The sequence below is a fragment of the Erithacus rubecula genome (genome assembly GCF_903797595.1).
Source record: "Erithacus rubecula genome assembly, chromosome: 3".
In the NCBI taxonomy this organism is placed as follows: Eukaryota; Metazoa; Chordata; class Aves; order Passeriformes; family Muscicapidae; genus Erithacus; species Erithacus rubecula.
Window position 1 is genome coordinate 139770563 of NC_136689.1, and position 13331 is coordinate 139783893.

The 13331-nt window shown below is 42.0% G+C and overlaps 1 protein-coding gene across 1 annotated transcript in view; it reads left to right on the plus strand.

Annotated features, from left to right (window-relative positions):
* TSNARE1 (t-SNARE domain containing 1) overlaps window positions 1–13331 on the plus strand; it is a 378445-nt gene that overhangs the window by 156197 nt on the left and 208917 nt on the right. The window contains exon 8 of the mRNA XM_079302793.1: window positions 12524–12691. Coding sequence (XP_079158919.1) covers window positions 12524–12691 — 168 coding nt within the window. The remainder of the gene's footprint in view (window positions 1–12523; window positions 12692–13331) is intronic.

The window sequence follows — 13331 nt, forward strand, 5'->3', positions numbered from 1 at the left end:
CAGGAGCTCAGAGGTCAGTGCCTCCACTGCTGGTATGGAAAGCTGGAGAGGTGGATTCGTGGCAGTTCAATTTGCCTGATCAATTCAAACAAAGATATCCACTGTGCAAACATCTCAAATTGATGTTAAGAGGGATCCCACTTACATGTCAATACCACCAGTCCTGAGCTAGCATCTTCCTAATGCATCCCTCCTCCTCTGAATGACACTTGATATCTGATGGAAAGAAATGGCAGCTCTGTTAACAGGGTAAAGCTCCTTGTCTCTATTGCCAGTTTGGAGAAAAGGCAAAAAAATAATGAAGGGCAGAACTTTATTGAATTTAATCTCCTGCTGGAGAAACCCACTTCACAGTTTGGAGTAGACAGGGAGCAGAAGGAAATAAATTCCCTGAAACACCCTTCCTGTAGTTCACTGTGATCCTTTTGTCCCTCCAGATCTCATGGGTTCAGTGGCAGTGTCTGCACCATGTCTGTTAGTAAGGAGCTTCTTGTGCAGTGAAAACCTGGGTTTGTGTGATAAAAATCTCATTTTCACACGCACAAACTTTCAGAGGAGCAGCAGAAAACTGTGGCCTTTCCACAGAGAGAATCCTGTTCCAGTGTGGGTTTGCAGGCAGAGGTCTCTCTCAGGGAGTGAAATATGATTTTAATTCAGTCAGTGTGTCCCAGTCTTTCAGAATCAGTTCATTATTTCTTTATTACCGTAGGAGTAGAAAATGATCAGATTTCAGTCCTTTGAGACTGGATCCAATAGTTAGGAATAATATCAAGATGCAGCAAGTCAACCAATCAAAGCCCCATGCAGCATTTTTAAGAATGGGCCTCAACATGTGACAAAATTTCTCCTGTGTTTGGGTGGGAGTTTCCAACAGAAATATACTTTTATGGCACAAGCAATGAAATCTTGGAGGTCATGGCTTGGGAAAGGCTTTGGTATGTACAGAGATGTGCTGGTTCCACATGGAAGGTGGGGGGCAGAGCCACCAGGGGAACGGAGGGGCTGTCCCCCTCTGGGAGCTTCCCCTGTGGGATGTGGGGAGCAGTCGGAGGCTGATGTGATGGTTGGCATCCCAGGTGGACAATGAGAGAGTTGTTTCATGTTCATAAATCACATTGGTAGGGGGTAGGCTGCTCTCTTTTGGTTTCTGGCCTCTCTGGAGGGAAGGTGGTTCTGCCTGGGGCCCTGGGCCATCTGCATGGCCCCTGCCCTGGCCCTGGTGGCCCCTGGCTCAGCTCAGCTCGGCTCAGCTCAGCTCGGCTCAGCTCATCTCAGCTCGGCTCAGCTCAGCTCAGCTCAGCTCAGCTCAGCTCAGCTCAGCTCGGCTCAGCTCCCCTCTCCACATGGCATGGTCGAACAGGGGGATCAGGGAGCCACCAAATGCTCTCCCTTCCACCCCCACCCCGTTCTGAGAGAAGAGGTCTCCAGTTGCCCACATGGATTCTTCACGTTCTGGTGCAATTTTAACTCTTTTAATGCCTGGATAAGATTGTCCATCTCCTGAGCTCCCCTGAATGAGAAGAAATAAAGCATGGAATCTACAGAAGTCAGTGGAATGAAGATAAAGTTCCTGATGGGAAGAGATTGAAAAGATGCAATTGATGAGTAGCTGAAAACCTTTTTTGTGGGCTAAGGGGATTGTGACTACACTAAAATTCCTTTAAACTGTGAAATATACTTGGGGAGGTTTGGGGTGCTTGAGAAGAAGACTTTTTGCCTCGGGGTAATGGAGCTCTCTGTTCTGGGAATATGAACAGAGACATTTGATAGAGAAGGAGATGAAGAGAACTTTGTTTTTCAGCAGCCTGCCTTTAAAAGTTGTACCCCATGTGTGCATCCTAACCCATAGCACAGCTCTGGAAGGACTGTGGGAATGGAGGAAATCATAGTTTGTAGGTCCGGGCGTATGCAAATTGTGAGAGTGGAAACATGAAACATCCCCTATGCCTAAACCAGAAAAAGGGACTTTTCTCTCTAGAGTGAACTGAAATGACTATTTGAGTAAATAACTGTCTGAAGTGTTTTCTGTATGTTGTTGTTAAGAAATGTGGAATGAAGAGACGGGGAGGAGGGAACAATCTAGGAATCTTATTCTGAATTCTTTTTTAATGTGTTATTAATAAATTTCTTCTTATACCCTTTTAAGTTTTAAGCCTGCCTTGTCTCTCCTCCTAAATTCTATCTCTAAAAGAAATTGGCAAATTGGCAAACCCAAGTCACACCGTGACAAGAGAGAACAAAAAAGAACACGAACAGGGCAAGTAAAATAACATGAAGTATATAGTCCATAAACATCAGATGAGAAAATGAGAGAGCTAAATTAAATAGTCTTCAAGAAAGTGTCAATGGAGACATGATTACAGTCTATAAATATGTTCAAGGTGAAAATACAAATGAAGACCAGGTGAATTATTCATGGAGTTAAATGATAGAAGTCAGGGCAGCCTGATGGTAGGAAAAAAAACATGTAGGTTAAGTGCTAAAACTAATAAAGAACCCTTGTGTGGATGGTTAAAACCCCATCAGTTTGCAAAGTCAATAGCACAGTTAAAACAGAAGTAAAATAAATAATAATGATAGTGCAATAAAAATATGTGATAGAAATTATCTGAATGTTTATCTGTGGCCTCTCCTGCCTCTGACACAGTTAAAACATTGTCCTGATATTAACTGGAGAAATGGGCAGATTATGGACAATTTTGTTACATGTCACGTCCTGGAGGCGCTGAGCTGAAAACCTTTCAGCATTTTTTTCATCTTAATCCTTTTGCTGAATGCTTTATTTTGGAAGCAGTTTAGGTAGCTTTTCAATGCTCCTGAAAGGCTGTATGCTAATGGGGTGGTGTGGGACTGAATGAGGAAAGGTTAACATCTCTGTGAGTGTATTTCACTGAGACAGCACAGAGCACCTGAGGATAATAAAGCTGCTCTGCACTGCTTCCCTTCCTCAAACTTCCTATTTCTTGTCACCGTTTGGAAGGTTAAATTCACTTCATCCTGCCCTGTAGAGAACTCATACAGGATAAATTAGCAAACTGCCAAATTCTCCCTATTTCATTCTCCCTGGACAAACTCAGAAGCAAGATTTTGTTCCCTTTAGCAATGTTTGCACTTCCTATTTTCATTATTTCACTTTGCAGGCACTTTGGTGCCAAATACACCTCTGTGTCTAAATTTCCCTAATAGTGTTAGTTTCTCGTCCCTGAGACATTGCCTAGCTCTGTAATAACTCTATCACTATTCTTCAGGAAGGATATAATTTTCTTTCTGCTGTTCTTGTGTTTTTCCCTAAACCAGTAAATGTTCTGACTTGATTTGACTTGAAATTCAAGTTGTCACTCTTCATTCTTCTGGAGATTGAAGCTCACATCCACTGAATAAGGTTGACTGTTGTTAAATATTTCCAGTAAAACAATGTCCTCTTGTCCACGTCAGTCCTTGCTGTCAGAGCACACAGAAATCAGGGCAAGCATTTCATTCCCTTTGGTTAAACTTATATTTTCAAGGTTTGTACAGGTCCAGAGATTAGACTGAGTTGGGTGGGAGTTATCACTGGCCAGGAGAAAGAACCATCATCCCCTCCTGCATGGACAGCTGGGCACTGGGAAATTTCTATTGATGATCTGGTGCTTTAGTGGGAGCACTTAGAGGGACAGAAGCCATTTCACCAAATTAGTTGAAAATATGATCCCCTTTTCCCTAAATGTATGTCTTTACGAATAAATGCTACAGAAACTTTTAATTTTAAAAGTCCCTGTCTGACTGGGCTCTGCTGTGCAGTGCTCTACCATAACTGTACACTTTAAAAGACAACCCTTTAATCAAATTCAAATTTCCAAGGGTCTTTATTTCATCTCAGTATTGCCATTTGGATGATTGTGTCCCTTGAGCTGTAACATCTGGAGTTTGGAGGAAAAAGGAGAAAACAAATTTGGTTTGAGGCGTGGGGAGATTATAAAAGGAAATTTGTGTCTCCCCAATGTGAGTAGGTCTTGGATCATTTGTAGTGAGTCCTTCCAATGCCTAAAGAGACTCCAAGAGAGATGGAAAGGGACTTTGGACAAGGGATGGAGTGACAGGACAATGGGCAAATTACCTCAAACTGAAATAGGGGAGATTTAGATTGGATATTAGAAAGAAATTATTTAGTATGAGGGTGGTGAGGATTTAGCAGAGGGTTTCCAGAGAAGCTGTGGCCCCATCCCTGGAAGTTTTCCAGGACAGGTTGGAACAACCAGGGATAGTGGGAGGTGTCCCTGCCCATGGCAGGGGTTGGAGTGAGATGATCTGTAAGGGATCTTTAAAGTCCCTTTCAACCCAAACCATGCTCTGGTTCTGTGATTATTCAAAATGAGACTCTTTTCTGGATGGTGCCAAAAGTTGTGGTGGGATGATGAGGTGTTGTCCCACCCTGCTGCTCAAAGCTCAGTTCCTACTTTCATCCTTCTCTCCCACAAAGGGGAACCCCCCTCTCATAGGGAAGCAGGAACCTTGTCTTGTGTCCCCATTCCCATCAACTGAACACCCAAGGCTCTTCCAGATGTGTGGTGACAAGATTCCTCTGATTTTTTTGTCCTAATTTGGGATCATGCTTTTGGGCAGTAACAGAAGTATCATGGCACTGCAGGGGCTGAAAAATGGGCAGATATTTTTAAAAGAGTTACTAAATGAGAGTGATTCTCAATATCAGCTCTGAACATTTTCTTGGACACTGAACAGTCCACTGAAACCCTGCCAAAGGCCAGGGAAAAGAGAGATTAAAAAATTGATGCCAATGGAGTTCTGTGGGAGTCAAACATGTTTCTAAAAATAAAACTGGCTCAACAGTTCAAAAACTAAATGGAAAATACAAAAGCAGTCTATTTTTTGAAAGAAAGAGACATACTTTTTATTTCCAACATCTTTCTGCTTTTCCACTGCTCCAGAGTGGCACTGTGCCCATGTCTCTGCTGCAGAAAATCAAGCTGAATTTGATTCTTGACTCTGTGTGAAACCAGGAAAAAATGACTCCTCACTATTTTAAATTTTTTTGGTACTAGATGGGTGTTAATGGATAAGCCAGTGACTCATTCTCCCTCTTTTTTTGCCTTTCTAGCAGGAACCTGCTCTCCAGCTGTGCAGCACATATGTTGGGAGGCAGAGACACCACGATACTTTCTAGACAGTCTTGATGTGTCTGTGAGCCCCTTCAAGCATGGGCCATTTGCACAAATTCTGGGGGTTTCAGCTGCTCAGGGGGGAGAGCTGTGAGCAGGGAGTCTCTGCCTTGCATCAGGAGCCAGGGACGAGCAGAGCTCAGCTCTCAGACAGCACTGCCAGCCAAAACTGCTGCCAGCAGAGATGTGCAGAGACAGACAATGCTGAGAACACAACACAGACAGCTAGGAAAGGGCAGGAACAGCTTTAGGGATGCTGTAAAACAGCAGTGAATGCTCTCCTTGTGTTAAAGGAGTGTTCCTCCACTTGCTGTGCATGTGTGGAGATGCCACCTGAAGGTGGTGGCAACCCAGGAGTTGGCTTTGAGAAGGATGGATGCAGTCAGGCTGAAGTCATTGAGTGAAATGGGTTTGAAAAGCAGAGCATGTTGGATTACAGAGAGGGGAGATGTGTGCCTCTCCTCACTGCTGCTGTTTTGTTTCACTCACATCACCGTGGGACTGTCTATTTGCATGGTAGATAAAGTTGCCAAATCAAGAGGAAAAAAAAGGAGGACTGGAAACAGGAACAGAACAAGCTGCTCCTTCCTTCAGTCAGACAGGGTGAAAGTACATGGCAAAATGTAGCCCTCATGATGAACTGAAATTTGACCTAGAAGCTGATGATCTCCATGGGCAAAATATGAGTGTCAGCCCCACCATCTAAGCCTGGTAAGAAGGGTATTCCTCCTAAATTTGGTCTTCACTGTGGGGAGAAAATATGCTGTGCTTCTGAAAAGCACATCACTTATCAGAGAGCTAAACCTCAGGCCCCTGGCTTATTTTCTTTTTCTTCATCTACCACAGACAGGTCATTTAATTCTCCCACCCTGAGTACAGTAAGATCGACTCTGAACTCACAGCCCTGGGTGATGAGGTAAGGATTGCTTAGAATGAATTTGGTGAAGTAATGAAGTCTTGAAGGCAAGCTAAAGAAGAGGAAAACAGTAGGAGGTATGAACTAGGTACTCAGTTCTAAGTCTCTTCCAGTTCCAGGAAAATGAAAAGATTCCCTCAGTCCTCATGACTGCAGAGACCTGAGCAAGTAAATTTAAAAATGCTGAAAAGCAAACTAGCAAAATACTTTCTGTTAATACGTTTTCCCCTAAAATCAGTAATTTCTTGGAGACTCTGTAGTAGGAAACTGGTGGAAAGTGTGGTTTTCACATTCCTTTCATTCAAAAGTAAACACCTTGATCAAGAGTGAGGACAGAAGCACATGAAGGATTCTAGTCAATTTAAATAAAAATGCACTTCAACCCTTCCCTTTATGCTAATTTCCCCATCCAGGTTTTTCTCATGCTACATTGGTGCAGAGTAATCAAATTTGCATAAGTTGAAGAAAATGCTGAATCCATTTCTGTATTTGCCCATGTCAGTGATGCATGCAGGAAGGATTCAACACATTTCACTTGAAAGTTGTCCTTGTTGTGGTAATTTTAAAGTTGGCCTTTTTTGAGTGAAAAGGAAGAGCAGGCAATGGTTAATTTGTGTTTTCTTGTGATGCATTTCTTTCCCAGTTGTTGTGGGAAGCTCCTCTCCTAAGACAACAGAGCTCAGATTACCAATCACTGCTGTGATCTTCTGTGTGAAAGATAATGCAAAATTGTAATATCACTATTTCTCTCCTCTAAAAGATTTAGAAATCCCAGGCTGCTTGTTCTGTGCCTGCCTGAGGCCTTTCTACCTGTAATTGCTTTGGGCTTTTGCTTGGCATGGTACATCTCTAAATCTCATTGAGCCTCCAAGGTTAGTTGTTTTGGAAGGATGGTTTGAGAGAGATCATCTAATCCCATTTATCTGTCAGCCTTAACCTGGCTGTATTTTTGAGGATGTTGAGGCCAAACTGGCTGCTCTGTGCCATTTTTGTCCCAGGCAGCTTTGCAGTGCCAACCTGCCATTAAAAATGTGTCAGGCAGAGTAACTCCAGCAGTGCTCTGCACTGTGGCCCTCCATGCTTGGTGTTTTTATTGATCTCTAATGCAGACACTCCAGCCTCATTATTCTACACGCAATAAAATGTGAATATCTGAGCCTGGATGCTACTGAGAATAGGAGATCCTCATAAAGGCAGTTTATGTGTCTATATGTACTATAAAGCAAGAGATAAACATCTCTGCATTTGCATTTGGGTTGAAAGCCAAAGCCAAACATTACCCAAGGAGATGTGAGAGTCTGCAGGAGCTGTGGGAGGTGTGGTGGTTGCTGCTGGAGCTGGCCATATCCCTGCTAGAGGTGCAGGACTGGAGATTGGGGAAGATAGAGCAACCTTCCTTGGTTTACTCCCTGAGTCATAGAAAAGCTCTGAAATGCTCTTTTTTCATGCTTGCAGAAGGTTTCCTTGGAACTGCCTGCAGTCTATAGCACAAAATTAGCTCAGACAAGTGAGACTGGTTTTACCTGTGCTCCTATAAAACAAGGAGTTTGTGAATGGTGCAGTGCATATCAAAGGCATCTCCAGGGCCTTACAGCCCAGCAATGCTTGAAATGTGCCTGTGAATGGAATAATGGTCAGAGAAAAAGGAACTTGTGCTACATCTTATTCTCCAGAATTAGTTTTTCATCCAGGTGAGGGGCTGCTGGCTCAAATTGTGAACTTGCTGTCAAGCAGGACCCCCAGAGCTCTGCCACATCCATCCCAAGATATTGTGTTTGTATCTTCTTCCCAAACTTTCACACCCAGAAATTAAACTCTCCTCCTCAGAACACAAGCCAGGTAGATTTTGGAGTGGAAGGAGGTGGTGTAGAAATGGGTTTGTGTAGTCTCATTCCAGGCTTAATCAAGTTCCCTTCTCAACTGTCTTCATGCTTAGATTGAAAGATTTTGTGAGTGTCTTCCTCAGCCCTTCATGCTCCTGTCCCTGTGGTGTCACTCACCTGGTGGACACTCTGTAAATCCAGCTTCAATAAATCCTGGTTATTTACATCAACTCATTCAGTTATTTTTGACAAGACTGTGAAAGGCTCATCTTATTTCTCACCTTTATTATCTATCTTGTGCTAACCTGAGCTGGAGGGGGTGTGATATATCCTTGTTTGTCTCTGCTGTATAATTTTTCTCTGTATCTTCAGGTTTTGGGGAGGATCAGGGAAGAAATTGTCCTTTGAAATCACTAAACATTTTGCTGTCACTAAGAAGCATTTCTCATTCATCTCCAGTCAATATTTCATGCCCTGAATTTGTGGTAAGGGTGTTGCCTTGTAACTGGCATTCAGGAATGTCATCACTGAAGTTAGTGATCTAAAAAAGAGCTGCAGGGCTGGGAGGTGCCAGGACACTCTCACTGCTTCAGGAGAGCCCCAGCTCTCTGCAGATGGACTGTGAGGGCTGGCTGGTGTTATGTTAGCAGAGTTCCCATCAGATTTCTGCTTCTCTGTGGAGTAAAGACCACATGGGAGCCAGAAGAGGGGTCATTTCAATCACTTGTTGGTGATTTTGCATGACAAGAGTTGTCAAATTTGTGGTGTTCTGTCCCTTCTGATGGACAAATGGGGAGAGAGGCAGGACCAAGGTTGGGAGGGGGTTATTTTTGGAGGGGTCTCAGACATGCAACTTCTGAGGCAAAGATTTTACTGCTGATAAAGTACAGACACTGACAGAAGCTGTCACCATCCAGATAAAACCTTTTTTTTTTCCTTTTATTTTTTCTTTTTCCTATCAGCAGCTGCATATAGCATCTCCCCATTGGTAGAATAAATCTGATAAAAAAATGTAGTTGTAAGCAGCAACGATTTTATCCTGGTGAAAAGATTTTATCCAACAAGAAAAATGTTGTGCCTGAGCATAATTTTTCAGATATGAAGAACAACAGCATGGTATGACCCTCAGTCCTAAGGATTTAGTTTTAAAAGAGCTACTGAGCATATCAGATATACTCAACTTTTTTCTCTGCTATATTTTTTTTTCCATTGGCAGAGTTCAGTTTATAGATACATCTTGACAAAAATCTGCCAGAGGCAAATTTCAACAAAAGAACAACTTCAAACACATCCAATTAACAATTTATGAAAGGAAATCCGACAGAAAATTACACAGAGATTCACAGGGCATAAAAATTGGCACTAAATCAAATTTATTGTGGAAATGCCTGTACAGGGAGTTATGGCCCCTTCCAGTGCAGTGTCAAAGGAATCTTTATCTGTGGAGGCTCAGTGAGTGCCCTCCATCTGATCTTTTCTTGCTATAAATAAAATGTTTTGTCAGACATGGCAATGTACATAACTCAGAAGGGAATGAAGAGCACTGATAAGCCCAGCTATATGCAGCTTTCAATCAGAAGCATTAGAAGTGATTAGATTTCTTCACAGTTTCAGATTCAAGATTTTTTTTCGCTTTATCACAGAAATGAGGGGCTCAGTACCATGGACAGCACAAAATCAGTTTTATTTGTTAGCACAGCATACAGACCCTGATAGCAGGTCATGGTAACTGTATTTAACATTATTATGGAGCCATTTTTATGTCTGGAAGGAAATATCAGCCCCTCTGCATCCTGTTGTTTTACTGATTTACTCATTCAGCAGCCGTGGTTGGATTTTTTCAGAAGATGTGAAGGATGCAAACACATGTAATTACCTTCAGCAGCTCTGAAATTAACTTAGGTCACTACTTTGTTTAGAGAAAAAGATCTTTACCTACTTAAACACATGGAAAGCTGTTTTGTTGTTTTGTTTTGTTTTTTTTTTTCCTAAAAGATCACTGAGCAGCAATATGTTTTCTGAGTAATTTGTAGGGGGGGAAGTGTTATTAACAGATACCAGGCCCAGCAAGTGAGCATGACTGAAGCTGACATGGGCCAAGATAAAACATATTTATGGTAGAGCTGTGTTATTCCATGGACTAACCTAATCTGAAGAGTTGGTTGCTTCCTCTCCTGCTCTCCCACATCAGAACAGAAAACATTTGAACACTTATAAATTTGTTGTCTTCCACTGAAATTCAGACCTGGATAGGACAAGCATGACTTTGAGTGTCCATTTGTGGGCATTGAGGGCCTTAATGAAGCGTCTTTGCTGTGACCAGAGCACACAAATTTCATCAGAACACTTCCTGTGTCTCCATAAGGCAGATTCTTGGGATCTTCCAGCCCACTTGGCCATGTGAAGTTTGCCTCTGCTCATCTGAGCCCACTGGTGAAGATGAGAGGACATATCTGTCACTAAATGAAGCATTAGAATACCCCAAAGGTTTTTTTTTTTTTTTTTTTTGGTTTTTTTTTTTTTCAGACTCCATTAATACACTCTTTTGGCACTGAAACACTCTACTAGAAGAGTTAGTGTCCAAGGCACATAATAATTAGTGAATAAAACACCCCCCAGAGTGTCTTAATCCTATTAAAATATGTCTTATAAAGTGTAAATTAATCTTTAACCTAATTTTAAATGATGATTTTCTTCCTGTAACACACTCTTTCTCAGTAGATCCCTGGAAAGCAGAAGGTGAAGCAAAGTAAAACATTAATGTCAAAGATTTTCATCTTCTGTTCATATTTTGAAAGATATTTTCAACTGTTTGCTGCTAATTTTCCTATTTCCTTCTACTCCTTCCATCACCCCACTTCCTTCACCACGTTGTGTTGTTTTCCTTGTCTCCAACAAAGTATGATGATAATAATAATGAATTAGTTTCATAAGACAAAGTCTAAGTCTAGGCAAATGGAAAAAAATTATTTTGTTTTTAAATACAGGAATTTCATACTTTATAAAGAGTTAAAGCAGAGTTAGAAAGTTATATAAACATTTCCAGGCTCATGTCCTCCAGTTCTCCAGCCCTGTGCTTTTCCATCTAAATGCCTTGTGGCCTCACTTCTTGTTCACACTGTGGGAATTCAGGGGAATTGACACTTTTGAAGATGTAGCCACAGTAAGACAGCAAAAGCTTTTATTTTTCAGGCACTACTCCCAGTGTTTGGGCTTCAGATAAATCCAGATCAGAACTTCCCCCTGAGTACTTGGTTTCCTCCTATAGCTTTCAGAGGCTTTGGGGATGTTTAGGTAAGGGATGTGCTGTGGCCACTGCCATTTCTTCTTTCAACTTCAGAGCATAAGAAGCACATGGCTTGCTTTTTTTTTACTGTAACTTTTGGTTACAATACAGTCAAAGTTCAGCTCAAAACCAATTTAGAGGACCATGGGCGTTGTTTGAAGTGGAATCCTCATGCAGTTCTGAGGTTGAAGCATTCAACAACACCTCTCAGTTTAGAACTTGAGCTGAGAACTTGAGAACTTGAGCCTCCAACCCAACCTTGAGCCAGTTGATTCTCTAAGTGCAGTCAGGACTGAACCTGACACAGGCACAGAACCTAAAGGGTGGGTGGAGAAGCCCTTGTTAAACTTCTGCCCTAGTTTTTGTGCAGATACAACTGGTTCTTGAACAAAGTTTTAAAATTTGGATCTGAATATAAGTGCAGCTTAAAATAGAAGAAAATTGTATCTTGAGGCTTATAAAATGAGCTAAAGGATTTTTAAAAAGAGGATAGAAACTTATTAAATAGGCAGAGAGGCCATGGATAGATGCTTTTAAACTGAATGAGAAGATATTTAGATTATTAGGAAGAATTTCTTTCCTCAGAGGGTGGCAAGGCACTGTAATAGAGTGCCCAGAGAAGCTGTGGCTGCCCCATCCATGGAAGTGTTCAAGACCAGGTTGGAAGTGGTTTGGAGCAACCTGGGATGCTGGAAGGTGTCCCTGCCCATGGCAGGGGGTGGAATGAGATGATCTTTAAGGTTCTTTCAGCCTCAACCATTCTGTGATTCTATGGCAGTGGTCAGATGTGTCAGAAAAAACAGGTCAACTCCACAGAGTGGACACCACAAACCTGTGAGCTGCTCAAGCTGATTACTCTGTGCTCACATCACTGCAGTGATTTTCCCCCTTTTAAGCTGTGCTGTTTGTCTCACAAATTGAGAAGATTGTAATCTTTGTATTTTGAATTTTGCAAGTTGGATCCTAAAGTCTTCAAGACAAATGTATAGGATTTCTCTGTGCTCGAGAAAGTGCTTAATTCAGGAAGAATTTGCAAGGAAATTAAACAAGGTAAATGCATTCTTTTTCAGCTGCACATCAACATTTGTTCTGTCAGAACTTTGAAAAACTGAAATTGGTTACTGTGGCCCAAAAGTAGCTCAGGAGATCTGACTCCAGGTCCTAACATTTCCTTTGAGACTTGAAATATTTCCTCTCATGCAATTTATTTTTCTCCTCTTCACCTTTTCACCACTGCTTGTGCCATCTCTTATACCAATATTTTCTTTCCCCCCACTACAGCTGTGTAAAACTGGAAAACATTTACACTTCCTTTGCTTTTCTTCCCATTCTCCCATCCCAGCAGAGCCCTAAGACCCCTTTCTCTGACCTGCCTGACGATGAGAAGATCTTTAACGGCGGCGACGGCGCGTGGCAGAGCCAGGGCCAGGAGCAAGCCTTGCTCTCGGAAATCACCGAGGAGGATCTGGAAGCCATCCGCCAGAGGGAAGAGGCCATCCAGCAGATTGAGGTCAGTAACCTCCTCCCACCAGGGTTTTGGGAGCTGCAAGTGCAGGATCCCTGCGCTGTGCCTCGCTCAACGTGAAGGAAATGCTGATTGACATCGCTGCCGGTACGGCGCCGCTCAAAACGGGAGATTATCCAGAATTTCTAAACATGGGGATTGCTGATAGAAGGAGAAGTTGGGAATCCATGTGATTTGTAATGAAAATGACAAGAGTTGATTAATGGGCTGATGGTTGGGCTCTTCCCAGCGAGTTTTCCACAGCAGAGTCTGTGGTGAGGTGCTTTAATTGAGCTGGTTCTGCAGCAAAACAACTTCAGTGCCTGCAAACTTGAAACTGGAATTGGTCAAAAAACCAATTGGTTTTTTTGGGCAAAAAACACTCAGCTTTACCATTAGTGAGAATAATAGGTAGACGAAAGGAAATAACTTGTTAACCTTTTCAAATTATTCAATATTTTGCTGTATCAAAGCATTTGGACGTTCTTGATGTAGTTAAAAGAGAACATACTATTTTTATTCAGTTATTTTTTAATTTTTTTTCCAAAAGCTCTGTAAAAATATGCAATAAAAGGAACAAAAAGAGGCTGGAATAAGTTAAACATCCCACATTTTTCTTTTTATACTTCCCTTTTTATGCTTTTGG